Source organism: Thunnus thynnus, chromosome 18, assembly GCF_963924715.1.
Source record: "Thunnus thynnus chromosome 18, fThuThy2.1, whole genome shotgun sequence".
Classification (NCBI taxonomy): Eukaryota; Metazoa; Chordata; class Actinopteri; order Scombriformes; family Scombridae; genus Thunnus; species Thunnus thynnus.
Genome location: NC_089534.1, coordinates 23,283,257 through 23,310,076, shown reverse-complemented (window position 1 = coordinate 23,310,076; position 26,820 = coordinate 23,283,257). Strand labels below are relative to the sequence as shown.

General features: G+C 41.1%; 1 protein-coding gene across 4 annotated transcripts; it reads left to right on the top strand.

The window, feature by feature from the left end:
* The first annotated feature begins 1,547 nt into the window (after positions 1-1,547).
* reps1 (RALBP1 associated Eps domain containing 1) lies at positions 1,548-25,624 on the top strand. 4 transcript variants are annotated; one of them, XM_067571823.1, is made up of 19 exons: positions 1,548-2,279; positions 5,944-6,067; positions 10,943-11,172; positions 11,885-12,047; positions 12,615-12,745; positions 13,759-13,921; positions 14,019-14,082; positions 14,902-15,056; positions 16,431-16,552; positions 17,018-17,098; positions 18,398-18,485; positions 19,120-19,221; positions 19,758-19,818; positions 20,462-20,660; positions 20,835-21,029; positions 21,587-21,676; positions 21,839-21,993; positions 22,090-22,195; positions 22,287-25,624. In XM_067571823.1, the coding sequence occupies exons 1-19, from the start codon at positions 2,127-2,129 to the stop codon at positions 22,353-22,355; spliced, it is 2,451 nt and encodes an 816-aa protein (XP_067427924.1). In that variant the 5' UTR covers positions 1,548-2,126; the 3' UTR covers positions 22,356-25,624. The 4 variants fall into 4 exon arrangements, with proteins under 4 accessions (XP_067427924.1, XP_067427923.1, XP_067427927.1 ...); XM_067571822.1 differs by having other exon boundaries at positions 11,882-12,047; XM_067571826.1 differs by lacking the exon at positions 17,018-17,098.
* The last annotated feature ends 1,196 nt before the right edge of the window (positions 25,625-26,820 follow it).

Sequence of the window (26,820 nt, the reverse complement as noted above, 5' to 3'; positions counted from 1 at the left end):
ATGCAAGCTCGCGCTGACTCGGACCGTAGCCTAGTGACGTCATGAGGCATCAAGCTAGCTACAAGTCACCCGAGACAAAACCGGAAGTTTTCCGTGTTTTTCTTCAGAACAAAAGCACAAGTGTGTGTTTTAAAGGAATTTAATAATCACTGGACACAGGATAGAAAATAAATGTTGCTGTTTAATTATGTTTTTCTTCGCTAATTCATTTTTCTGATTATTTACTAATTAAGTAAAGTGTTCTGTAAAAATTAATCTTGTAAGCAATTTGCATTAAACATTGAACATTTAGAGGGACCTGGATGATGATTAATGATTTGATGAGTTGGATTTTAGAGGGGAATGTTGCTTGTGGTCTTTACTTTCATGAAAACACATGTAGATGTGCACACATGACCTTATGTTGGAAGAGAAAATGGAAGAACTACTGTGAACTTTGACTTTAGCTCATTATCAGAATATTTCTTTTCTAAAGTGGATTCTTTGTAAATAAAGACATGACATGTAAACACCAGATCACTGTAACCTGCTGGAGGGCCCTAGAACAAAAAGCAAAAAGATTTGTCTCCATTCAAAAAAATCCAAAAAAATCACCTACTACTACTGAAAATGGACACCAGGAAGAGTAGTTATTGCCCAGACAACAACTAATGGGGATCCAAATAAACAATAAACTACTTATCCTCTCTTCCCAATAGGCCCCAATGATCCCATGCAGGTGGTAATTTGGTGAAAGAGAAATTCACCTTTAATCAAATGATCACAAACTATTTGGATAAAGAATACAGGGGGCCTGAAAGTCTGGGGGCACCAGGGTGGTTGAAGAGGCCAAAACTCCATCAACACTTGTAGTATGAAGAACAACTTTATTATGAGACCAATGCATTTTGGCTTGTGAGGCTCATCATGGAGAGTATACAACACACTACAAAGAAAATTTAGAGTCCCCTCCACTCAAAAATGTGTTTTTCTTCTTGTTCCTTCAGTTGATTGTTTGAGCTTCACTGTGCAGAATGATGTATGTGCAGAGTTTGACACTAGAAGACGTTCCTCAAATTCCTCTGCTGAAAGTGGAAAGTTTCTTTGTGCTCACCTTAAATCTTTCAGGGGTGGGATTATGAGCATGATTTGTCACATCACAACTACTTTGGAGCCAATCCTGGTCCAGTATGCATCTTACAGAAGTGTGTTGTGAGAACTTGAAGCCTCCATTGCACAAACACTGAGAATGGACTTTAAAGTGAAGTAGGAGATGTCTTGTGTCCAGCAATGTGGTAATTGTACTTTTTTTGTGGAAAAAACACATCAGACACATATTATTGTTCCAAGCCACTAAACTGGAGTCAAACTCCTTGCATCTTTAAATAAGACCGGAGTGGAAAAAACAGCATGGAAGTTGCCCATTTAACCTGATTGCCAGCCATGAGCCATACAGGAAGACAGCCTGTGGAAATGTCACTACATTTGTTCTCAAAGAGTCATTTTCATTTAATTTTGCCAAAACAGTCAAATTTGAAGAATCCCACCGGAAGTCTTCTGTCAACTGAGTGGCTTGACAGTGGCGGTAGGAATGGCGGCTATGATTACTAGAGGAAGGAACCCAAAGACCCTGAAACTTTACTTCTAGCGGCCCCGCAGAGGAATTCGTCTGCAGCGAAACGCAGAGGCACCGTCCCCATCACGGATTAACGGGAGAAGACGTGTCGTAACGTGAGATTCTCGCGGTAGATCCAGACGGAGGAGGCGGACGCACTAGTTAGCTGAACGTTAGTGCCGCTGACTTTGATTCAAGGTAGCTGTTAGCTCGCTGCACTACTAGCCAGCTGTTGGCTAACTTACTTGGCTTGGCTGGCCCAACAAGTTCACTTAAGTGAATAAGTGTGTGAAAGCATTCCTTATTTGACTCGTTACATGGTGATCAGCTCTCTTTAGTATTCGGGACTGTTACAGAGAGTGGGGATCAGACGACGCCAGGTCGACACGGCGAACATTGTTGCTGCTAACGTTAGCTAGTGCTAAGTTGGGATCCTGAAGTCTCGCCCATTTTTTGGATCCTGCCCCAGCCATTGGCTTACGGGCTAATCAACAGCCAACTAGTCTGCTTTTAAGGTTCGACTGGTGCCACAATGGAAAGTCTAACGTTGAGTGATATCGAGCAGAAATATTACTCGGATTTGTTCGTTTACTGCGACACGGACAACACCAAGAAAGTGGCGTCCAACGGGAGAGTTCTTGACCTTTTCCGGGCGGCCCAGCTACCCAGCGAAGTTGTCCTGCAGGTAAGCTAGCGACATGAACTGCCAGCTTTAAACTGTTATGGTTGGGAGCCCAAGACTGCACCCAAACGTAGCCGTGTTCATGTGTGTTTTACAGACTTGCCTGGCTGTCAGAGCTTGACCTGTCAGTCAGTTAAGCTACGGTTAGCTGTGGTGGTTAGCAATGCTGCGCAGCAAGAGACACACCTTCTTCTGGCTAGTGTTAGCTTCCTCAGCCAGAGACAGCCACTTAGTTAACCTTAGCTGTACATTTAGTCTCTGTTTGACATCTTATACACATAAACAGAAGCTGGCATGTTTTCTCTGCAGATATCATCTTGTTGGCATGTGTTGAACAGCGCCTAATGTGCACAAGTTACACAACCTCGCAAATCTTGCCCTTTGCTTCAGCTCCCTGCCCACTCTTTCCTGTCTTCCGATTCAATCAACATCTGCTATTTAGTTCGCCACCGGGTTGAACTGCAGACCCAGTGTTGCAGTGTCCACTTGTCAATCTGCTATTTAGAAGTTACCACCATATCTGAAATGCCTTTTTATAAATCCATGTCTGAGGAGACTTATTTCTGTCACAATCCCTGTAGCTATGTGTTTAACCACAGATGTATTTTGCTTCCTGTCAGATTGCAGTGGAGCTGCAACGATTAATTGATTAGTTGCCAACTATTTTGATAATCAATAATGGTTTGAGGTCATTTTTTTGAAGAAGAAAATTTCCAAATTCTTTGGTTCAAGCTTCTCAAATGTGAATATTTCCTGGTGTCTGTGGTCTTCTGTGACAGCAAACTGAATATCTGTGGGTGGTGGACTGTTAATCGGGACATAACAAGACATTTGACGTCACCGTGGGCTTATGGAAAACACTGATTGACATTTTCCACCACTCTCTGACACTTTATAGACCAAACCACTAACCAATTAATTGAGAAAATAATCAACAGATTATTCGAAAACAACCGTTAGTTGCCGCCCCAGATTACTATGTTGGTTATTACGGTCACACCACACATGATGCCATCCGGTCCCTTCCTTGCTCTGTCTTCAAACTGTTGAGTTGTCCGTCGCCTGCTAAACGGCAGCAGCCCATTCTTGTGACTCCTGGTCTCTCAGCAGGCCAATATTTGCAGTTTGTGAGTCAGCATCCTTTTCAAGGTCAACAAGGGGAGCTGTGTGGTGGAAGAATTAAGCAGTGTTGTAATCCTCCACTTTCAAAATGTACACCGAACACTGTGGTGGTCTGTGAGAGACACACACACACACACACACACACAGCTAGTGTCGTGTTGTAACAGGCTGAGTAAAGCGACGGGTGCTTTGTATCCACACATACACAGAATAAGTCCTTTGTCAGCAGGAAAGGGATCAGTCAGCTGTGGCGGGCTGTTGGTGTTGTGTCACTTGAGGAGTCACCCTAATGTTATGAAGTTCAACTCCCAGGGTATTAATTGGTGTCTATATACTGCTCTTTTTCATGCAGCCACACTTATGTGAACTTATGTGCACCTTTCCATACAATTTATATTTTCTGTTGGGACTGTCCCATCTACCATGTTAGACTAAGCCTGCTCAGCATGATGTCAAGTACAACAAAATATCTGATAATCAGGCTTATATACTGGTGAGACCCACTGATCATCTGCCAACCAACAGAAGAAATGAGACTGTTGCTTGTGCCTGTTATGTGTCAAACTGTATCACAATAAGTATTTGGACAACTTCAGTGCAAAATATCAAGAGTTTACAGTATTGCTTGTGTCCACTGATAAGAAAACAGTTTAGTCTATTGGTTTTTGTGTGTGTGTGTGTGTGTGTGTGTTAGATTTAACAAGACATACAAAATACACACAAACTCACAAAGATGGCTCCAGATCCCCTCCATGTCCCACCCACAGGACCTTACTTGAAAGGAGCAGGTAGTAGTCAATTAACAGAGAAAGAAAGAAAATGACAAAATTAAATGAACATATTAATAAATACAACATAAAATAACAAGAGACAATGTAAACAATCCTAGCTTATTCAGATGACTAATGATGTATCAGTTCTGATAACATTTTTATATTAAATCTGATACAGGCGTTGACAAGGTGTCCATAGAAGGGTTGCCAAATCTTTAGAAAGATGTTGTATTCATTTCTGAGAGAATATGTGATCTTTACAAGTAGAATGCAACTATTCATCTCCAAAACCCATCTAGCTATGAGGAGATGTGAATCAGACTTCCATGTCATTGCGATACACCTCCTGGCAATGCATAAAGCTATTTCTAACAACTTTTTTTTGAGAGTTTCTTGAATGAGCACTAATGGTTGTAAGATTCCCCAGTAAGCAAATTTGCAGATCCAATGGGAAGGTAAATCCTGTAAGTTTTGTCATAATGTCAAAGAAGTCAAACCACAAGGTACAAAGTTTTGTATATGACCAGGTACAATGCAAGAGCGAGCCCACCACTATACCACATCTGAAACACATATTTGATAACTCAAGTTTGTATTCATGCAGTCTCTGTGCTGTGAAATAGAGCAGTGAAGAACGTTATTATGGATCGATGGTTTAGCTTACTGTCAAAGGAAACCCTAAATGTTTGTTTCATTACGTCCACGTCTTTCTAAGGTATGAATTGTCACATACACACATACACCCCTCCTTCATGCTCCTTCAGAAGCTCCGCCCCCCCCCCCAAAATCCATTGACGCGCATTGCCACGGTGACGACCGAAAGAGAAATATGGCGGACTCCAGAGCGATGCTTCAGCTGTAGAGTCACTTCTGTTCTTCTCACTTTATCACGAGTGGAGGAAAAAAAATGTGTCTCTCATGTGAGCACAATAGTCCATCCACACTCTCCGCCTCTCTGCGGCCTCCTCACATCTCACTCTACCTGCGTTCAGCGTCTCCGTCCGCAGAAGCAGCCGTCTGTCAGCTGCAGCTCCTGGTTGAGCTGAGAGGACAGCGGCCGGACGAACCGCCTTCACTAGGATGACTGACAGCAGAAATATACTGAACCAAAATCATTTTCACGTCAGCTCCACGGGAAGAAATCAACTGTGTTTGTATTTATTGATTCGTGATACGGTTAATAAGTTGAAAACACATATACAGCGAGATATTTGTGTGATTGAAACAGCTGCCTGCTCAAATCATGTTTCACTAAATGTGACGGAAACAGATGTGGGGGGGGGTCTCTGTGAGACTCTCGGATTCAGTGTGAATTGATACATTTAATAAAATGGAAGTGTATCTGTTCCGTGAGAAAACATTTCTTTATGTGAATTGGCCGAGGTCTCTCTCTCTCTCTCTCCAGTTCTCCAGCCCTCTCCCACCATTCAACGAGGGCTGGAGACGGGAGACTGTCATGTCCCCGTACAGACAGCTGCTCTGGTGACTTCCCCCTGTCCTGTGCACGAGCACCAATGCCCCCTGTTGCTGATTGGCCCGAGTAGTGTTGCATGGCTTTCTCTGAGCCACTGTGTTTGCATGCCCATTTACAGAGCCAGTGCTGTGTATGAACACAAAGAACGGACAGCTAGCGGGACTGTGAGGAGATATTCGCTGAATTTGACAAAAAAACTGTGTTGGAGTAGAATCGCTGACTTTACTTTTTTTAATATCAGATTAATCCGAGGTTGTTAACTGTTTCTTCCTTGTCTTCGTTTGCGGTTGTGGTTTAGATCACAGAGCTATGCGGAGCCACTCGGCTGGGTCACTTCGGGCGGAGCCAGTTCTACATCGCTCTGAAGCTCATTGCCATCGCCCAGTCCGGGCTGCCCCTGAGGGTGGAAAGCCTCAACTCGGGTGAGTCGATGACAGTTGAACTTTTTTTTTTTTTAGCTTTTTCTTACTGCAGAGTCACCTCTCACACCAGCAGGAACAGATTCAGTACCATCATATGACAATACACCAGGTTCTCTGACAAATGCCACCAGATTTTTCTGTTTAGCTTTAATCTTTTTGCGTATCCAGGTTGGCAAAAATATTTTATATTTTAGAATTAGAGCTTAATATTTTGAGGTGCTCATGAGACAGGAAGCAATGAGTAGTTGAGAAGTTTTTTAGTGTCAAGCTCGGAAGAATGCAGTCTGTGTTACCTAATGAGATCTGGGAAAGTGATAGAACTAAACATAGCATAAAGCGTACATTAGAGCTGGGCAATATGGCAAAAGATATGATCACAATAATTTTTTCCATATTGATCAATATTGGTATTTATCACGATATGTCATTTTATAATGCTGCCAGTTTGAAGAGTATCCTGATAATGACTGAAGCCTGAAGAAACCAGAGAGTTTGTTAGTTCAACTTTAGAAGTTCAACTTTACTTTATCCTTTATTAACATCAAAAATAGAATAACATAATGTAAACATTTGTCTGTGCAAACATGGTTTGGTTTAGAATATATAATGGGATAAAAGAATAGCCTATATTTAATAACATCTTAACATTTAACTTTGCAAACATGCTTTATCTGCCTTAACAAAACAATACAAGTTAGCTCGCCTTGTAACTTATTAAAACAAAGAAAATAAAACTAAAAACTGTGATTACTATCACATCAAATGTCTTTGGCAGGACAGCAAACATGTCAAATATTTATAGAGGTTCAACCAAGACAAAAAAAGTAAACAAATGGATCAAGATATTATGTTCTGGTTTAAATCTCTCAAATGTTTTAGAGGTAGAAATTTGAGTTAAATTGCAAAATAGTAATCCAGTCATTATGCTACATCTTTATGAAACAACACCAGTGGACTAGCCTTTTGTTGCTACGCTGTTTACTAGCTTTGAGCTTAGCCTAGCTTAGCTTTTTGCATTTGCAGTCAAAGCAGCCTCGTTAAAACGGTAGTGTGTGATGATGTGACTTTTTTTTTCAGCTAACATTACTTTAGTCGAGATGGACACTCCAGATCGTTGTAGTCCTGCTAATGATAGCACTAGCGTAGCCTTGTTGGCTGCGGTAGGAAATGGTTGTGTACTTTGATGTGAAGGCCAAAAACCGCAGTCTGACTGGCTGTCGTCATGTTTATATCTGCTGTGTGATAGGCTGTTAGATCTATCCATATCGAGTAAAAAATGTCCAAAGTTTATCATCATTATCGACATAAATGTTTCTTGTGATCCCATATAAAGATTGTTTGATCGCCCAGCCCTAGCATATATTATTTGACAGCAAACTTGTGGTTGCAGTAGTCCAACATTTGTATTACTAGGTGACTAACAGTAAGAGTTTGTTTCAACTGGTTTTTATTTAACCAAGCTAAATACAGTGTGTAGTCTAAGCCCTGAAGGATCTGACTGCAAAGTTGTGTTTCTCTCTTCTCTCAAATAAGCCCTTTACTACTAAAAGCAGTTACTTGTTTGGCCTGAAGTATTGCAACATAAGTTGCTGAAATGATTTCATAATTTGATAAACAATATAAGGAAGCACCAAGGCCACTTCCTCTTAGCAGCATGGACATGATGTACAATGTCAAGGTCATTAGATTGAACTTTAAAAAAATTATTTCTCTTAACATGAAGGAGAGGATTAATGCTGTCTCAGAAGTAGATATAATAAATTAGTTTTATACTTCAGGCTGCAGCTGAGATGCAGTTTGGTTTACATTTTGTGCTGTTGGAGAGCCTCAGGTCACCTTGGTCATGCAGTGATACTGAGTTGTTTTTCTGTCAAAAGCCATTTCAGGAGGTAAAGCTTTCAAAGGTGAATGGTCAACATCCAGAAAAACAATTTAGAATGTGGGATATGAGTATAATGTTGATTCAGTGCTTTCTAGAAGACTGTTCATAGCACATGTCGGTCCCGTGTTTCTGCTGCGTGCATTTAGGTCTGTTGGGTCGCCACGCATCGGATCTTTTTACTCTGAAGGCGTCCGCAGCTTGACTGCAGATCATTTGTTCAAATGTTATTAGGATCAGGCTGACAAATTAGTGGGTGTTATATGCATTTTAGTACATTATTCATTTGATGAGCTCAGTAGCTTTTCTCTTTCGGTTGTAATTGGTCTCAGTCTTGTGTAATAAGAGTAGCATTGCCTCACATACTTCAATATAAGTTGACCACTGTATTCCCATTCAATTATGGCCAATAATGAGAAGCCAATATTACTCATTTATGTCAAGCACTGTTCAGTATAACACTGCAAATTTTTAACTACAACTTTTGATGATGCAGCCGGCATTTTTGAGTCCATTTTGTTGTTTGGTGCTTCTTTTTTTTTTAATGTACCTGTGGTTAACTGCGAAATCAGTATCTTCCTTTGTAAATGTCTTCATAATACACATTTTTATTTATTGATTAGCACATCAGTGTTACGGCCACAACAAAAGATTTGGCTCAACCTTGTGACCAGCAACATATAAAGAGGAAGCCGTACCCTAGGACTGGTTTAAAAGAAAAATGATTTTATTTACAAAAAAATTGCCATAAATTAACCAAAACTATGGGAGTCTGGAGATCTGGTCAAACAAACCTAACCCTAACAAAAAGATGAGGGAACCATAGCAAGGGCCTCTTTCTCAACTGTAGAGTAAGCACGCTGATGACGCTTGAAGTTTTTTGGAGAAGTAGGACACTGGGTGTTCTACTCCATCAGCACCATCCTGAAGCAGAACAGCTCCTGCACCAACTCACTCAATTGTCAGTTTAAATGGCTGATCAAAGTTAGGCGCCGCAAGCACAAGCATTAGTCAGCAGGGTGTTAATCCGCTGAAAAGCATGTTAACAACTGTCAGACCACAAAAAAACTGAACTTTTGGGCTTAACAGGTCAGTTAACGACGCTGCGATGACAGAACAGTTTTTGCAAAAACCCCTCTGTAACAGCCAGACATCCCAAGGAAGCGGCGCAGGTCTCGTCTGGAACCAGGAACAAGGAATGCCAGGATTGCCTCCACCGGACTGGACGCACTTCACCTCAGCCCGCTACTTTTCTCAGATAGACCACAGTTGCTTGACCAAAATCACATTTTGCTAAGTTAAGCGTCAGGTTGCTCAAACACCTCCCTTATCTGCTGGATGTGACTTTGCCAGGAATCAGAGTATGTTACCAAGTCATCTATATAGGCTTCATACCCAAGAAAGATAAGAAATCTCCTTAGCACGGTCAGTTAACAGGACTTGCCAGTACCCTTTTAAGCAAATCAAGTTTGGTTACATACGAGGCACTGCCAACACAGTCAACACATCCATCCACAAGCTGGAACCGGGCTCAGCAATCCCGCGCATGTACTCAACCTCTCTTCTAAAACGAAAAAACGCTCGTCAGGATTAACACGATATGCATGCCGTTTAATCGGTGGTGAGTCACCTACATTAATATCATGTTGCAAGACTGTCGTGCATGAAGGTACATCAGAAAGCAGCGGCTTGTGTGACAAAATCAACTACATGATGTCGGCACGCTGAGCTTCAGGAAAGTGAGCTGAGTGAGAATCCTCCCCTGTACCGCTGCTTTGGACAAAACATCATCATCCTCTTGAAAAAGTAGAATATTCTCATCAAAAGCAGGTGATCTCTCAGATGAAGGCTGCTGAGCCTGTGGAGACACGGTTGCATTAAGTTCTAATTCCTTTAAACGCAACACACGCTTAGTCTCTTCTTCAAGTCTTCTTACCTCAAGATTACAATCAATATCCTACTCCTTTAGATCTAGACGACGCAACTCTTGATTCAAGCTCTTTTAATCTCACCTGTTCAGCAAGATTTAGCAAGACTCCTCAGATTTAAGGAGAAGTAACCACACCCTGCACGCCCACACCAGCTGACAACAATCCTTCCCCCACTGAAGTAGACACCAGCTGATCCTTTATTACCTGTGTCTTGCCTCGCCTGCTGATAGGAATGTCAAACCTTTCCACACTAACACAATCCTCCAGATTAAACTCCATTGTAGCACCAATTTGGAACGACAACGCAGGACCAGTTACTAACAAAGCAACTCAAAAGCAGGAAACCCACTACCCCGCTGCCATCTAAGTGTTATAATATTCCAAAAATAACATGCTGGCATTTTATTGTACACACCAAGAGAAATCCATTGTGCAACCAAAGCGGTATGGCAAAACCAAAATAACAAAATAACACGCACAGACTAATCAAGAACACAAAAAACGACTCCGCATACAAAGTGATACACAAGAACAAACACGCACAGTAAACCAAAGAGGATCCCAAAACACCACCTATAAACAGGCAGCCACACTAAACTCCATTAACAAAAGCCTAAAGGCACAGCACACAAAAAGTAGTAAAACTACATTACCAAACCCACACATGACAAAAACGCTGAGTTAAAGCCACAACAAAAGAAACATTTGACTCAACCTTGTGACCAGTAACGTATAAAGAGGAAGCCACACTAGAAGATTAGTTTTAAAGCAGAGTGATTTTTTTTTTTTTTTATTTGAAAAGAATTGCCACAAGTTAACCAAAACAGAACAAAAAGATGGAGGAAGTCTGGGCCAACCACACAATGAGCCAACCCCCCTCAAACTACTAAACTATCCAAACAGTGTGTAAATCAAACTGACAAACAAAGCCGTGAAAACTGAACTAACCAGACCTCCATCCTCAAAACGGATAAACACAATAAGGAGCAAAAGAAACAAAACTCATCAGCAAATAACAAAGAAATATTTCCTTTAATCCTCCTGAATGAATTCCTCTTTCTCCAGTTAAGGACCTGCCGCTGCCCAGGTTCGTGGTGGGGAAGAACGAGGCAGAGGCGAGGCACGCTGCTCTCTACCAGGACTCAGACAGTCAGGGGATGTACCCAGCCTCTGCCACTGCAGTAATACCCAGACCACCAGGCAGGGGTCACCAGAACAAGAAAGGCCCCGCCTCATCTACCACGCTTCCTGTCCACGAGGTCATCCAGCCTCTGGCACCCAGCATAGAAACACAGGTGTGTAATCCTTGTATCTGTGTGCAGGCTTCTACTTATAGTACTTATAGTGTAAATAAGGATATAGAGTTGGGCTTAGGGGAGATTTATAAAGACAAAACTGCTTTTTTTTCCCCCACAATTGGTACTGCTAAGAACATTAAATATGTGTTTATTATTATCTATCTTTTGGAAAGCATTTTTCACTCCCTTTTTTATTTCCTCAGACGACTGGATCCAGCAGTTATTAGAGATAATGCTGTTGGAATACTGCTGTGTTTCCTGTTTGATTGCTTATTGCTCAAATGACTCTCTAAAGTTTTCTTCATCAGCAGTGTGTTTGCCCGTCATTTATGTATGTAGTCTTCTTCCTCGAGTCTATTTGCATCTATTGTGAAATGCTGTTTTTCCATTCAACGGGCTGCGTGAAAACAGATAAAAAACTTATTGCATTTACTGGCCTCCTCTTGGCTTGGATGATTGAAATCTTATAGTATTTGAGGAGCGATCTGAAAGTTAACACCCATAACAGGAAGCCATAATCAGACCGTCGTGGCTGCACTGCTGCACGCTGAATTTTCTGTTTCTTCGTTGTGTGTCAGATGAAGATTTGAAAGTGTTAAGATATCCGTTCTTTTTAAATGTCCAGTTGTTTACATTCCTTCTAAAAAAAAAAAAAAAGAAAATCCATACATATTATGTGTGTTTTGATTTGTTGTACATCTGTTAGCAGCCTGAACCGACGTCCCCGGTGGTCTCCCCTCACCAGTCGCCCCCCACCTCCCCTCCCTCCTGGAGGAAACACAAACGGCAGCACAGCGGAGGAAATCCAGACAGACAGGCGGTGGTGGCTGCAACCGGAGCTGTCTGGACGCAGTTCAGAGAACCACAAACAGGTAACATCCTCTGACCTGCTGGGGGGGGGTAATAACTATCCCTTAATATTAATTACATGAGCATCTTTTATGAATTAAAGCCAATCGGAAGAGGCCTCAAGGCGAATGATGTTTGGCCTCTTTTTGGGAGAGAGGAGTGTGTTTGTTTTTTTTTGAAGTTGAAAAAATATAGGATAATGCATACCATCTACAACATTTTGAGGATTAGCGCAAGGAAGAGGCAAGGTTTCACTTAAGCAAACCACTAATGACAACAACAATGACTGGCATAATGGAAAGAAAACATGATGTGGAATGAAAGTTGCTACTAGTTGTGACTTTAGTGAGAAAGAGTCAGAATATGAAGCAGTTTATGATGCTTCCTGTTCTTTGCAGCTTGTACATACTGTAAATCATGTTTGCTTAGATCGACTGTTGCAATTCTAGTTAGTCACTAGAGGAACAAAGTGGACATCACATGACCTGCAAAAAAATCTCTGTAATCTCCTCCTAATAACACTTACAACACATTTATTTGTTTTGCATATGTCATGGCACATCACCGTACATTTACTGTCCTCCTTCCAGCTCCAGTGTCCGGTGACGGGATGTGGTCGTCGCACTCGCCCCCTCTTCCAGGACAGGAAAGTTGGGTCAGTTTCACAGCAGACACCCCGCCATCCAGCACGCTCCCAGCAATGCACCCCTCGTCAGTACAGGTAGGGAAGCCTTACGCTTGCTTTATGATCTCGGTTCTAGGGCCACTGTCAGACCTGCATCCGGTCGAATGAGACTCTGGTTTGTTTTCCCCTTGATGCATCTTGTTTGGGCAGGTCTGAACACAGCGATCATACTCTGGTGCGGACCAAAACAACTGCACCAAAAACAAACTCTGGAGCGGTTTGTGGGGGGGGGGGGGAGTTTACCAACTCATCCACTGATTTGAACCAGAGAAAACAATCTATAGGTCTGAAAACGCCGTTAGCCTCAAATCAAACCAACCCAAGTCTTTTTCTTCTCACCAACATACACTAGCGAGTGAGAAGATCAGCTCAATCGTTACCACGATAAAAAAAAAAAGTAGAATCTGTCTTTGCTCAACCCGCTTAGAAACTCACACTACTAGTCGTGCAACAAAGTAGTTCAAACAGCCGTCAAACGGTGTCAACAGCTCATGGCATGGCAGAAACAGGGTCTGTGGTGACAAATATGATTACATGTTGCTGAGTCATTAACACCCGCTGATCAAGAGGAGATAATAACAATTAGTAGTGAATACAGATGAACAAGTTACGAGAATGACTGTGCACAGTATTATGACTCTATTATGGCTCATCAACCTCTTTGGTCAGATAAAAAGTGCCGTCTCATATTGCACACATTAAGCATGATATGTTGTACAAACCGCAGTTGTACCTCAAACGTCAGCCAACGTTTTATATCTGTGCTTTATCTGCTAGACTCAAACTGAAGTAACTTGTTTGTTTCTTACATTATTATTATTATTTTTTTATTCTTAAATACTATTACTGAGCTAGAAAGTTTTTGATCCAATAAAAATAAAACCTTTTGCTGTGCATTTGTACCACATTTATGAGCATTCTTTACAGTTTAAAGTGTTTACAGTCCAAACTGAAACTACTGCAAGCAAATCAGGATTTTATTATGCTTTATTTACTTTAGTGTATTGCTTCTAATCAGTGCTGTAATTGTCCCGCGTTGCCTCTCTCAGGAAAGCACAACGATACGAACGGTGGCCTCGGCAGCGACGACCAATGAGATCCAGCGACAGTCCAGCGGCTACGATGATCCATGGAAGATAACGGACGAGCAGAGACAGTATTATATTAACCAGTTCAAAACCATTCAGCCAGACCTTACCGGCTTCATACCTGGTAGGAAAATACAAAAAACACACACACACACACAAAAAGAAGCAGCTTTCTGTAAAAACAAAGTCATTTAATCTCCTTCCTCCTCCATGTGTTGCAGGTTCAGCAGCAAAAGAGTTCTTCACCAAATCAAAACTACCAATTTTAGAGCTGTCACATATTTGGTGAGTCTCGGCTACTCTGATGTTCACTTTTGTCATTTTGAAAGTTCAGTCATTTTTGCTTACATGTAAAATAGATATAGATATGGAGAGCCAGTATTGGACATTATGCAAGAACCCTTTAGGATCATCTTTATTCTTTTCTTTAAGTAAAAATAAAAACAAACTCAGAAACTGGAAGCATGTCTTTACTGTGTAGTCTCACAAAAGGAAGCTACTGATGTATTAATACGTGAAATGAAATGGAGAAAGACTCACATTCCTTACATTTGAGAAGTTATTGCCAGCAAATATTTAGGATTCTACTCGATAAGTTTGTTTAAATTATTTATTGAAGAAAATAAGCCTCAGCGTCGACCAAGTCAGACCCTAATCTACCAAGCTGCCGTTGCTTTGAAGGGGAATAAACGGTTCCTGGATCATTGTACCGTTAATTACTGCATATCAAAAACAAGCTGTCAGCTCTTGTTAGCATTCTCTGGCTTATTTGCGTAGGAGGAAGCCTCAACTTTGGTTGTCACAACTTGTTTTGAGCAGGACTCGTCGCTACTAGTATCACCGGCTCACAACGGCGCTAAGTGTGAAGTCGACTGTGTGAAACGCTACACGTTGTATTCAACTGTAGTGTGAACATGGAGTTTGTCTGTCAATGCATACCGATGCTCCCCGAGCAGGTGTCAAGTTTTTTAACAATGCAGTGAAAATAAAGCCCGAGCGAAGGTCTTCATGAACATAATTCCCTTTTTTCTGCTGCAGCTAGCTGGTTGTTTACATTGTGCTTTGTCCAGACTGCAGACTCACTGCCTAATGTGTGTTTTCAAGGGAGCTTTCAGACTTCGATAAAGACGGAGCGCTGACCTTGGACGAGTTCTGCGCCGCCTTCCACCTGGTCGTAGCCAGGAAGAATGGTTACGACCTCCCTGAAAAGCTGCCCGAGAGCCTGATGCCAAAGCTGATTGACCTGGATGACTCAGCAGGTACGCTGCTGCACCCGCTCTGTTATTTCTTCCCTTTTATTTCCCGGCCTCATAAAACCTGTAAGGTAACAAAGTTGTCAATGTGTAGAAAACCTGCATCTTACTATGTGATGGTTCAAGTGAGCAATACATTTCTGCTGCCGTTTTATAATGACATCCACTCATCAGCTGACAGTCACAATAAGCACGATTATTAAATATGACTTGACATCCAGTTTGTTTACTCTAGATATGTCATAACAGCATTTTTTGGCGTGGAGCTCAGTGTTCCTAGACACAGATTGTCAAATAAAACATAATTCTTTGTTTGTTTATTGTTGAAATTTAGTGTGCATGCCAAAAATGTTCTGTTTTATAACTGCAAGTGTTGACTTGAGTATTTTATCCTCTGAAGAACAAGTGGTATTTTTGGCACTACAACATTACTCCTTGAACCTTGAACACAGAAATGGTAAATAAGCTAAACGGATGGTGATCTCACCGGCAAAGCAGCTCTAGTATTTCATGTTTATGAATAAGAAAATAGTCCATAACTGTCTCTGCTCCCTCCCTACAGAGCTCTGTCCTATCCCACCTCATTTTATAACCTTTCATTGGAAATATATTTCAAACATTTAAAACGCTCTTTTTTTTTTTTTTCCTTTGCTGATTCAGTGACAAACCAGACCCTCGTATTTAACAGCAGTGACATACTTTTAAATCTGTCCTTTGATCAGTAAATCACTCGCAGGAGGAAGTTATATCCAGCGGCACTAAATCCTAATAAGATTCTTTTAAAGTAGGACGACAACTAACGATGATTTTCATTATTGATTAATCTGCAGATTATTTTCCCAATCAGTTGATTAATCCTTTAATCTATTAAATGTCTGAAAATGGTGAAAAAATGGCCTTCACAGTTTCTTAAAGGACACAGTGATGTCTTGAAGTTGCTTGTTTTATCTGACTAACAGTCCAAAATGTTAAGATACACAATTAACTGACATATATGACAAGGAAAAACTGCAAATCTTAACATTTGAGAAGCTGGAACCATCAAATTTTGGGGCATTTTTGCTTGATAATGACTGATAATGACTATTGACTAATTGACTTATTGTTTCAGAAGATTTTAAAGAACCATACCAGATTTTTGAGCAGTCATATCTTTAAACATTGTAGACATGTAAAAAATGTTCCCCTATAGGTAAAAGCATAACTGTACTTGAATGGACTGGGATGTTTTATGCAACTTTTTGGGGTGAAAACAAAAAAAAAAAAACAAGCCTAAAAAAGCTGAAACACTTTTTGTCACCATTTAAACCTTATTATTTATGTCTTTGGTTATTGTGAAGGAATCCTCTAACCTGTGTTTAATTTTTTTTTTGTACACAGAGGTCCCGGAGGCGACTGCTGACGTTGGTTACTCGGCCTCCCCGGTGGAGGTCACCCCCAACAAGTCTCCCTCCATGCCCTCACTCAACCAGGCCTGGCCAGAGATGAACCAGAGCAGCGAGGTTCCCACATGCACACGAGACACACACACCATTACTTATATTTTCAGCTCCGTGTATGATTTCTTTTTGCTGTGTTTGCATTTGATTCATCTTTAATTAATTGCTCAGGGTTAAATAAGGTTAAGCTGCTTTTTTTTCTTTATCCATCCATCCATCATGATTTGATCACCACTTCATCTTCTTCATTATCAAACATAATTACTGATAATTCAGCGCCTCTTCTCTCACTTCTTGGACTGTGGTGGCAGCAGCTTGCTGTTTCTGTATGAAAGTCAGCGATGTTGCTGGATGGGTTTTTTTTGTTTCCATGCCTGCTGATGCTGATGTCAGGTCACCATGTCATCTCCCCCCGATGACTGATGACGTCACATCACGGTAGTGGCTCAGACTGATGATGTAAATGTGTGATGTCACTGCACTGGCTGACTGACATGTTTTTTCTCACTGTCTGTCTGTCTCCTGCAGCAGTGGGAGACGTTTAGCGAGCGCTCCTCCAGCTCACAAACTCTGACCCAATTTGACTCTAACATTGCACCAGCTGACCCTGTAAGTCAATCACTTAGTATGCATGGTTTCACCATTAATGGACAGACATTAACCCTCTCTGGATCTCTATGCATTCTCTCTCTCTCTCTCTCTCTCTCTCTCTCTTTTTCTCTCTCTTCTGTCTCTCTCTGTGTCACTCTGTCTGTGCATGATGATCTTTCAAAGTGCAGTCCGCTGCATCAGCAGTGGCAAGTGTATGTTGTGATTTGGCTGGCTTAGCTTCTATTGGACATCACCTTTTTTTCTACAGTGACATCCACCATTCAATAGTACATAAGCAGAATGTGACAGATAAATCTTTCCATATAGTGGCAACGGTGTAAGTACTTTGTGTAAAAAAAAGAAAAAAAAAAAAGTGATGCTGTTGGACTGTTCAAGTCTTTTCTTGATTTTTTTTTTTTTTTTTTTTTTTTTTTTTTTGTCCCTCAGGCAGACTTTTGTTTTCCTCTCAGCAGTAAATAGCGCTGCACAATTAATCTGGCAGAAAGCGCAGTATTGACTACCACTGTGAGAAATTGGCTCTCACTGCTTTGTAATTCTGGGCAGAAATCCCAGCGTTAAAAAAAAAAAAAAAAAAAAATCAAATTGAGTCTGAGTGGGCAGAACTTAAACAATAATTAACTCCTTAAGTATTTTTATTCTTTTGTTTTGTCGCTCAGCTTATAAAGACGAGGAGCGTCTTTCCACCTATCAGCGAGATGTTTTACTTAGACAGAATAACACATAGTGATGTTGATGATACCTTCCCTCTACATACATGTGCTGCAACCAACCAGCTCACCCAGTCTGACCAACACTGCCATACCCTGGATTGGAATATAAAGTAAACTGATAAGCTAGGGCTGCTATGATTAGTCGATCATCAATTATTCAATTGGTAGAAAAATAATGGCAAACTATTTTGCTAATCAATTTATTGTTTTGAGTCATTTTCAATAAAAAACGCCAAATTCTCTCACTCCAGCTTCTCAAATGTGAATATTTGTGGTTTCTTTCACTCTTTTATGACCGTAAACTGAATATCTTTTGGTTGGACTGTTGGTTGGGACAAAACAAGACATCTAAAGGTTGCAGCTGGGACTTTGGGAAGTTTTCACCATTTTCTGTTATTTAAAAGACCAAAAAACTGAGCGATTAACTGAGGAAATAAATGACAGATTGATAGTAACAGCCCTGTTGTGGACCACAAATCACTCATCCTTTTGTGAAACATGTCTGTCTCCCCTCATAAATCTCTCTGTCTCACCTCCCTTTCTCTTTCTTTCTCTCTCTCTCTCTCTCTGTCTGTCTGTCCTCCAGGACACCGCCATCGTCCACCCAGTTCCCATCCGGATGACGCCCAGTAAAATCCACATGCAGGAAATGGAGCTGAAGAGGACTGGCAGCGGTGAGACAGCCTCTGTGCCTCACGGCTGACTGTCCACATCATAATTCACAACTAGATGAATCAGACCTCATGTGTTTAGACAAACAGTTACTGTTTATATTATACTTGTGTGCAGCTATGAGCTTGTGAGACAAGATTTTCCATTGATCATTCCTTTGGTTTTTTATGGATAGCTTAGAAAGATGCTTGAAATGTGTCTGTGATTTAAAGCTAAACTGAAGGAAAAACATTTTTAAAACTTTCATTAGAAGCCACACTGAAAGAAAATCAAATCTGAGCCGCTCGTGCAACAGAAGACAGATGTGAAAACGTTGTGGTGTGACACTGTTTGGTCTTAAACTAATCCTGACAGTACAGTCAGTACAGGAGTGCATGTTGACGTTCACAACACCGGGTGCCTTGCTGAGTTTGTATTGCGATGTGGGACACGTAATGAAGTTTGTTGTCAGTAAACATAAACATAATCAAGCAGGATTATTTTTATCCTTAACATGCTGTATTTTGCGGTCAGGTTTATTATAGCTCCTACTGAAGATACTTTTGGGCTCAAACTGATAGTAAAATTGTTCATTTGCATAATTGACTGCAGGATGTTTAATCATTTCCACTTCCCTGTTAATTCTCAAATCCTCAGACCACAACCACCCAACCAGTCCGCTGCTGGCTAAACCTCCAGAACTGTCTGAAGAAGCTAAAATACCTGCAGCCATGAAGTTTGTACCTGCAAACACTGTAGGTGAGTAAACGATGGGCTCATGAGATCTCATGCTGAAGTAAAGATTTACTTCTATGCGTACAAGATGTAAAATGGGTACCTTTTCACCAGCGTGGCTGAAGAGAATAAATTGGCTCCATTACTGTTATCAAGTCACTTTTATTTGAATAGCTCAGTGTCACAAATCACACATTTGCCTCGGGGGGGATTTACAATCTGTACAGCAATACAACATCCTCTGTCCTTAAACCCTCGATTTAAATAAGGCAAAAAAAAACCCTCTTACCAGGGGAAACATGTAAGAAAGAGCACAGAGAGAAGGATTTGGTGTATGAGAGCTAAGTCAGAAGAAATTTCGGGCTTCTGTTAATCTAGCATATTTCTTTTTTTAATGAAACTCTTTGCTGATCTTTTCAGATGCATCATCAATTGCAGAAAATATTTGCAACAACTATAATAACTACTCAGTGTTTTCATCATGTTCTGTGTTGACACTGTGTTACAGATCTGTAGGTTGAGCATGTTTTCATAGGGGTGTGTTTTTTGTCTCCATTAAGGTGATGGTTACAGCAGCTCTGACTCCTTCACCTCAGACCAGGAGCCAATCACAAGACAAAGGTTAGTGGCTATAGTTTGATGTCATTTATCTGTTTTTTTTTTCATATTTTTGTAGGACAAGCACTGAGGACCAAACCTTGTGTTTTGTATACATCAGGCAACTAATATATTATATTTCACACACTTGTCATTTACAGCTCATGTAATGTAATATCCTCGTCACTGTTATCAGCGGGTTTTAAGTTTGTTTGTTTTTTTCTTTTTTAATGTAATCTTTTATTGTGCTCAAAATGAGACTGTGAAATGTATGTAGTCTGCCATCTGAGCATGATGACAACAAAGCAAAACAGTGAGAAAGAGGCACAAAAACCCAACAACAACAAAACTAACAAACAGAAAAAGCAACACAGGAAGTAACCTGAACATCCAACCAATTTCCCTCCCAATCCTGTAAAATATATACAGTAAATATTACATTGATAGGTTGTGTTTGACAGATGGTGAATGTAACACATCTTTACACCCAATTAGCATATCTCCATTTGACAGTTAGTCCAGACATTTATAGATATGAATATTTTTTATTATCTTTGAGCATCTTTCCACTTGGATTAACACATGTTCTGATAAATCACACAGACAGTGTAAACAGGCAGTGTAAATATTTGTGTTCTATCCGAGAAACATAAATGTTTGTGTTCAGGTCTCAGTCGGGTACGTCTCCAGAAGCTCTGAAAGTGACAGCCCCGCCTCCCCCTCCACCCCGGCCTCACCCCTCTCACTCCCGCTCCTCATCTCTGGACATGAACCGCACCTTCGCCGCTGCATCTGCCACGGGACAACCACAACCCTCTACGATAGCTTACCCGCCTGCTGTGCCTCCTCGACCTCTACCTACGCAGGTGAGACAGAAAACCGTTTTTTTTTACCTCATCTTGAATTCATACTCGACTCCTGCAGCAATGATGCGTTCAGATACAGAAAGTTCTGTCACTCCTATGCAACAAATCGTAAGGAGCGAGTTATCTCCACAATATAAAGGCCTTCACTCTGCTCACTCTCTTTCCTCTCTCTAGACATCAGCACCACACACCGGCCATCGTGTAGAGGCTGAGGGTGCACCGGGAGGCGGGGCCGCCCTCACCACCACCTCCCCCCAGCAGATTCCCCAGCAGCCCAATTTTGCAGACTTTAGTCAGTTTCAGGCCTTCGCTGCATCTGAACAGCCTTCCAGCCTGCCGGAGGTTGACAAACACAGCGAGTCTGGACAGGTAGGTGGTTACCTAGAGTGTGTTCCTCTACTTCTAGGCAGTCTGTTAGCTGTTGATGGCAAACAGCAGTTAATTTATTGATAACTGTGCAAGCTAGAAAAGTCCAACCTTCCTCCTTCTGAGAGTAGTTTCATTAGTAACAGATATAAATACAAAACATTCAGAATGAGGATTCATATGATGCAGTCAGTGCTCTGTTAACTTTGAAACAAGGCTGTGTATCCTAATCTTCTACATTATCACTTGAGTTTTATTTACCATTTTGATTAGATAAGTCACACAGGCCCACGGCGATTTATTTCAGATATTCTTTACTTAGATAAAATTATAGTTTACTGCGTGTTCTGCCATTAATCATTCAGCAAATGTGATGAGAAGAAAATTGCCAGCCTCTTATCCTTCAAGCTCAAATATGAATCTCACCAATTCTTCACACAAAAGCCACAAATCTAAAGCTGATTCTCAGAAGTATTTATTCAAAAGTTGTAGTCTGGAGGGCTATTGAAGTGCAGAGTTGAGAGTTTGACGTGTAATGTTTATGTTTGTTGTGTCCACAGGTGGAAAAATCATCAGAGGGCGCCGGTCCTTTGAGAACAGTGAAGAGCGATAGCCAAGCAGATGAAAGAACTTCAACCACTGTTAACTCTGTATGTCACCGTCCTCTGAACATTACTTTAAAAAACACCTGAAACACTTTAAAGTACACAGAAGAAAAACTGAAAGCTCTTTCCTTATTAACAGTTAAAAGACACAGACGAGAACTTGAAATGGAAAATAAAAGAAAATGTTTTGTCTTGTGTTCCCGTCAGGTGAAGGGCTCGTCTGGCCCGCTAGCTCCTCCTCCCAAACCGGTGCGTCGGAGGTTGAAGTCTGAAGACGAGCTACGACCAGAAGATGAGCAGCACGGTCCTCAGAAATCAAACGTCATAGCCGCCGTCCTGGCCACTCAGCCTTCCATCCCCAGGTAGGAAACTTGTGTTGGTTAATGAGAGTTTGTTCATTGTTAACAGTTGATTTTGTGTGTCAACACTTCAGTAAAAATGTGTTTGCGTGTCCTCAGGTCGGTAGGAAAGGACAAAAAGGCAATTCAAGCTTCAATCAGAAGAAACAAGGAGACAAATACAGTGTTGGCACGACTTAATAGTGAACTGCAGCAGCAGCTGAAGGTATGAGGGTTATGCTCAAAAACGTTTTGTCTGTCTTTTCCTTCTTTGGCAAAAAAAAAAAAAAAGTCGCTCATAATTTTTCATTTCTCAGGACCTGCTTGAAGAGAGGATATCTCTGGAAGTCCAGCTGGAGCAGCTCAGACCTTTCTCTCATCTTTAACCAACATGAGGAGGAAAACTCGGCTGTAGTTCATCCGAAGCAAAGCTGGGCCCTCCGTGTGACTCCCCCCCTCCTGCCCCCTGCCCTCCCCCCTCCTCCCCCATCCATCCATCCCTCCCTCCCTACCTCCTTCCATCATCCTGGCTTTCCCTGAAGGCTCCGACCTGCCGCAGGGCGTTCCGTTAAAACTCTCTCGCTCAATCACACACTTATCAATCGTCAAAGCGGAAGGACCGAGAGCACAGTCTTACCACAAGGGGGAGGGAGCGAGAGGAGCGTGGGCGGGCGGGTGGGCGGGGACTTTTACAAACTGGCACTTTTTCGATTTTCTCTAAAGAGAGGTGAAGGCGAGGACGACGGCTGGCTGAGAAACGGTTAGGAGTGGCGGACAAGACGCTCCAACTGTGAGTTGGGTGTGAAGACAAACCGCTGGTGTCTGATTACTTTACTCTCTGAGTGACTGAAGAAGAGAGGCAGAGTGTGTGTGTGTGTGTGTGTGATCGTTTCTGTGTTTGTGTTCCTGTTCGGCGACTTACTTGAGGCAGTATGGTTGTTCTCTCTTGGGTGGGGCAAAGACATTGCTACACCAAACTCCTATTAAAAAAAAAAAAAACGGGGGGCTTGTTGGGTAAATTTAAAGGAACAGTTTTGGGAAATATGCTTATTTGCTTTCTTTTCTGAGAGTTAAAGATGAGAAGCTCGATACCACTTTCATGTGCTTTAATTGTAGTTTGAATGAGATTAGCCTTAGTCGTATTTTGTTCGTTTAATCCGCACAGAAGAAACATGAAAACGATCATTTGTGGCTTTACTGGGAGTTACACGCTGGAAATATCCCTCGGCAAGCGGTATTGATCTTTTCATTTAACTCTCGGAAAGAAAGCGAAGAAGTATTTTCAAAATTGTCAAACTGTTCCTTTAATTGTCTTCTAAATGGCTGTTTTAAAACTGGACAACAATGGTGGGACAACAGGACTCTGACATTTGCCTCTCCGATGTCATTGATGCTCCACTATCCTGAAAATAATCTAATAAAAACAGATCACAGAGACACGCTACAATACATATTAAACGCTTTGAAAACAGAACCAGGAATCCGCTTTCGCTACCAAGCAAGGAACACTAAAAACAACATTTTTTTTGACTGGAGTTTGGTGTGGCCGGTCTCTCTATAAGAGACTATAGCAAATATACCAAGCTGCTTCTGGACAGGACTTTGTGTGTGCGTGTGTGTGTTTGTGTGAGGCCTTTATTGGCCCAATCATCATGGTGAAGGCTTTCGACTCATCCTGTGACATGAATTCAGCCCACCTCCCTCTTATTACTGCCCCCTTGAAGTCTACGTGTGTTTGTGTGTGTGTGTGTGGTTGACGGCATCATGCAACGAACGAAAGCGCTTTGTCGTCTTTGAGTGTGTGTGTGTGTTTTTTTTTTCCTTCATGTTACAGTGTTTGGGGATTAATGTGACTGAATGGTTTAACCTTATGCCAAATGACTGAACTATAACTCTGCTCTCTCGCCTCTACTTGGGATGTGTTTTAAAAAAAAAAAAAAGAAAAAAAAAGAAAGAAAATGCAACCTCTTCTCCTTTCCTACAGGTTTTTCTTTTTTTTTTTCCTCCCAAACATAGCTGTGGATCAACATTCAGCTTTCTTTTTTTTTTTTTTTTTTAAAACCTCTCATTCTTGATTGCAGTGGTTATTAACTTCACCTGTACGGAAGAGCAAAACAAGACGTTCACTTGAAGGTTTTAAAGGTATTTCAGCTGCTCGACTGCAGGAGGCGGCATTTATGAAGAATTGTGTTGCTGATCGGGGAGAAGTTTTCCTGTGATTTTTTTTTTTTTTTTTTTTTCCCTTTTCGGTCGGCAAACACGTGCACAGATCCAAACTGATGGTGCGGATAGAGTTTCCAATTTCCAGTCGGACAGTCAGCACTATGCAAGTACGGGGCGATACATCTCCACAGACCAACTGTACTTAGCTGTTTGTACTATGATAGTAGCAACTGTGTGAACAGTATACTCTGTTTTTTTGTTTTTTTTTGTATCTTAGATCTTCCAGAACACCATCTACTGTATGTTTGTGATTCATTTTGCCTTTGTGTTTTTTTTTTTTTTGTTGTTGTTGTTGTTGTTGGTACTGACAAACAGTCCGCTCCCCCTCTCCGCCATCCCCCCCTCCCCTCCCCGGTCCCGGCTCCAGAGGGAAGTTAACTCCAGATCAGTGTTGTATCAGGGCATCCGAAATCTCCAAGATATGACCCTTTCTGGGTGTAGACGAAGCTTAACAGGATTACAGTCGGAGACCAGTCAACAGAATGGGAGACCTGAATGGCCCAACTGCACTTTGAACTTTAACCCACCTCTCATTTCTTTTTGTATTTTTATGTGTTACGTCCCTCCTCCTCGCTTTCTTTTTAACCTGCATGTTTGTTAATGTCTTTCGCATATATTTAAAAAAAAAAAAAAAAAGTAGATGCTTTAAGAAGAAAAAAAAAAAAAATAAGGAACCACTCGAGTTTTATTTCTTCAGTACAACCTGGAAACTGTAAGGTGTTTGTGCCAGTGCCCTAAAAGATCCTGTCCTGTTTAGTTCATTTTTATTTGATGTTTTGTCCCCCGGAGCTTCCTGTGTGTTTGTGAAGAATCCGTCTTCTAAAGCCTTACTCCCCCCCACCCCCCCGACTGGCGTTCAGGTTTCCACGGTGGCTGACTGACCTCTCTTCCTTGTTGTATCAAGGCTCGCCTTCTTTTTTCTGCTGTTAAGAACGATGATGTATTTGCTGTGTGTGTGCGTGTGCGTGTGCGTGTGCGTGTGCGTGTGTGTGTGTGTGTGTGTGTGTGTGTGTGTGTGTGTGTGTGTTATATTGTTTCCAGACCTGGATCTAATACCATTTAAAACCCTGTTAAATACCATCATGTGGGATTGATTTATGTTTGCTAGCACAACAGCTCCCCCCTCATCCTTAAACCCAAATGGCAATCCAGGCAGGCAGAAGCAATCAGTCGTAACAAAGTCTTTGATGGGATTTTGAATGCTATTTGCTCCCAGATCTGTGTTGTATATTGTATATGATACACACTTTTGGACTCATATGTAAATTTGCATTAATTGCTGACTAACAGCGAAATAATATTCTATTTAATTCCTTCTCTCTTGGCTGTGGGATCCTAGATGTTTAACTGCATGGATGTACTGTATCTCTGCAGAGTCAACTAGCAGCTGTGTGATTTTTACACAAAAATAAAAACGGCACAATATTTTAAACACTGACTTCTTTCCTGTTTGTTTGAGAACTGGGCTCGTGTTTGTGTTCAAATGTCTAAGAATTCCATTTAAGGATGTTCTAAAGACACACTTAAAAGCTTGCTGATGTCCAAGTCTAGTATGTTAAATATGATGGCGATATTACAGATGACAATTCTTGACTGACTTCATGATGGGTTGTCATTTATTTATGTTTTTATGTGGATTCCTGTTGGCTGTTATCAGCGCAACAGCTACTCTTCCTGGGTCCTTCATTGGAATAAGGAAGAAATAATGAAAACAAAAAACTACAATAATTTCATGTGATAATGTAAATCAAATGTGAATCAAATACACTAAAGTAAAAGATTGTACTAGTTTGTAATATAGTCAGCAGTACTGCAGCGTACATAAAGCAATTGAATGACCATACATGGGTGTCTACAAATACAATATAGAACAATAAGCTTCACTATGAACTAAAAAGACCCTGTATCAGTCAGAATAGCCTTCATTTTATTGATGACTCATTAGAAAACTCTTTTTAAAGGTAATCGTATTCAGGGATTTTCTGGTAAATTATTACCAGGTTATCTGATCATCAATTGACTAGTTTTATAATAGTTCTTTTTTCTATTAAAGATTGTTCTTGAGAAAAGACAATTTTGCTGTTTTAAAAAACACGTAGAAGGTTACCAGAAAAAGATTAAAAGACGTCACACCAGCCTTTCCTCCACTGTCAGCCAGGAGAGACCAGCAGGCGTTCCCTCAACCTTCTGTCTGACTGATCAGGTCAGGACCAGACGTGCTGCTCGGTTCTAGCTTCTGCAGAACATGTTGCAGGGCAATAGTTCTGATGTGTCAGAACCAGACATTGTACAACCTGCTTTAATGTGCTTGGAGATGGACATGAGTGACACCTTTTAATAGCAGATCTAGTGCTGCCGCTGCCCATTTTAGAAAAACATGTCAAGAACTACTGAACGTTCAGCTCAGAGATTACAAAGGACTGTAATTGTGTCACAGGAATACCACAAGGAGCCACACCTGATCGGTTTCCTTTAAATGTAATGAAATGAAATGAAATGACAATATGTTTTGTGAAGGATGCATAATGACTTGTTTAGGACTGGACAAAGTCAAGGACTTGAGATTTTTGATCTTGATTTGGAATTGACATTGTACTAACAGTACCTGTTGTGACTTGTTTTTTGTTG

What these genes read in the sequence shown, in the direction of transcription:
- reps1 (XM_067571822.1), top strand. Translation starts at nt 2,127, where the DNA reads ATGGAAAGTCTAACGTTGAGTGATATCGAGCAGAAATATTACTCGGAT. An exon ending in CACCCAGCATAGAAACACAG is followed by an intron (nt 11,173 to 11,881) that starts GTGTGTAATCCT and finishes TACATCTGTTAG; the next exon opens with CAGCCTGAACCGACGTCCCC. An exon ending in CTTCAACCACTGTTAACTCT is followed by an intron (nt 21,677 to 21,838) that starts GTATGTCACCGT and finishes TGTTCCCGTCAG; the next exon opens with GTGAAGGGCTCGTCTGGCCC.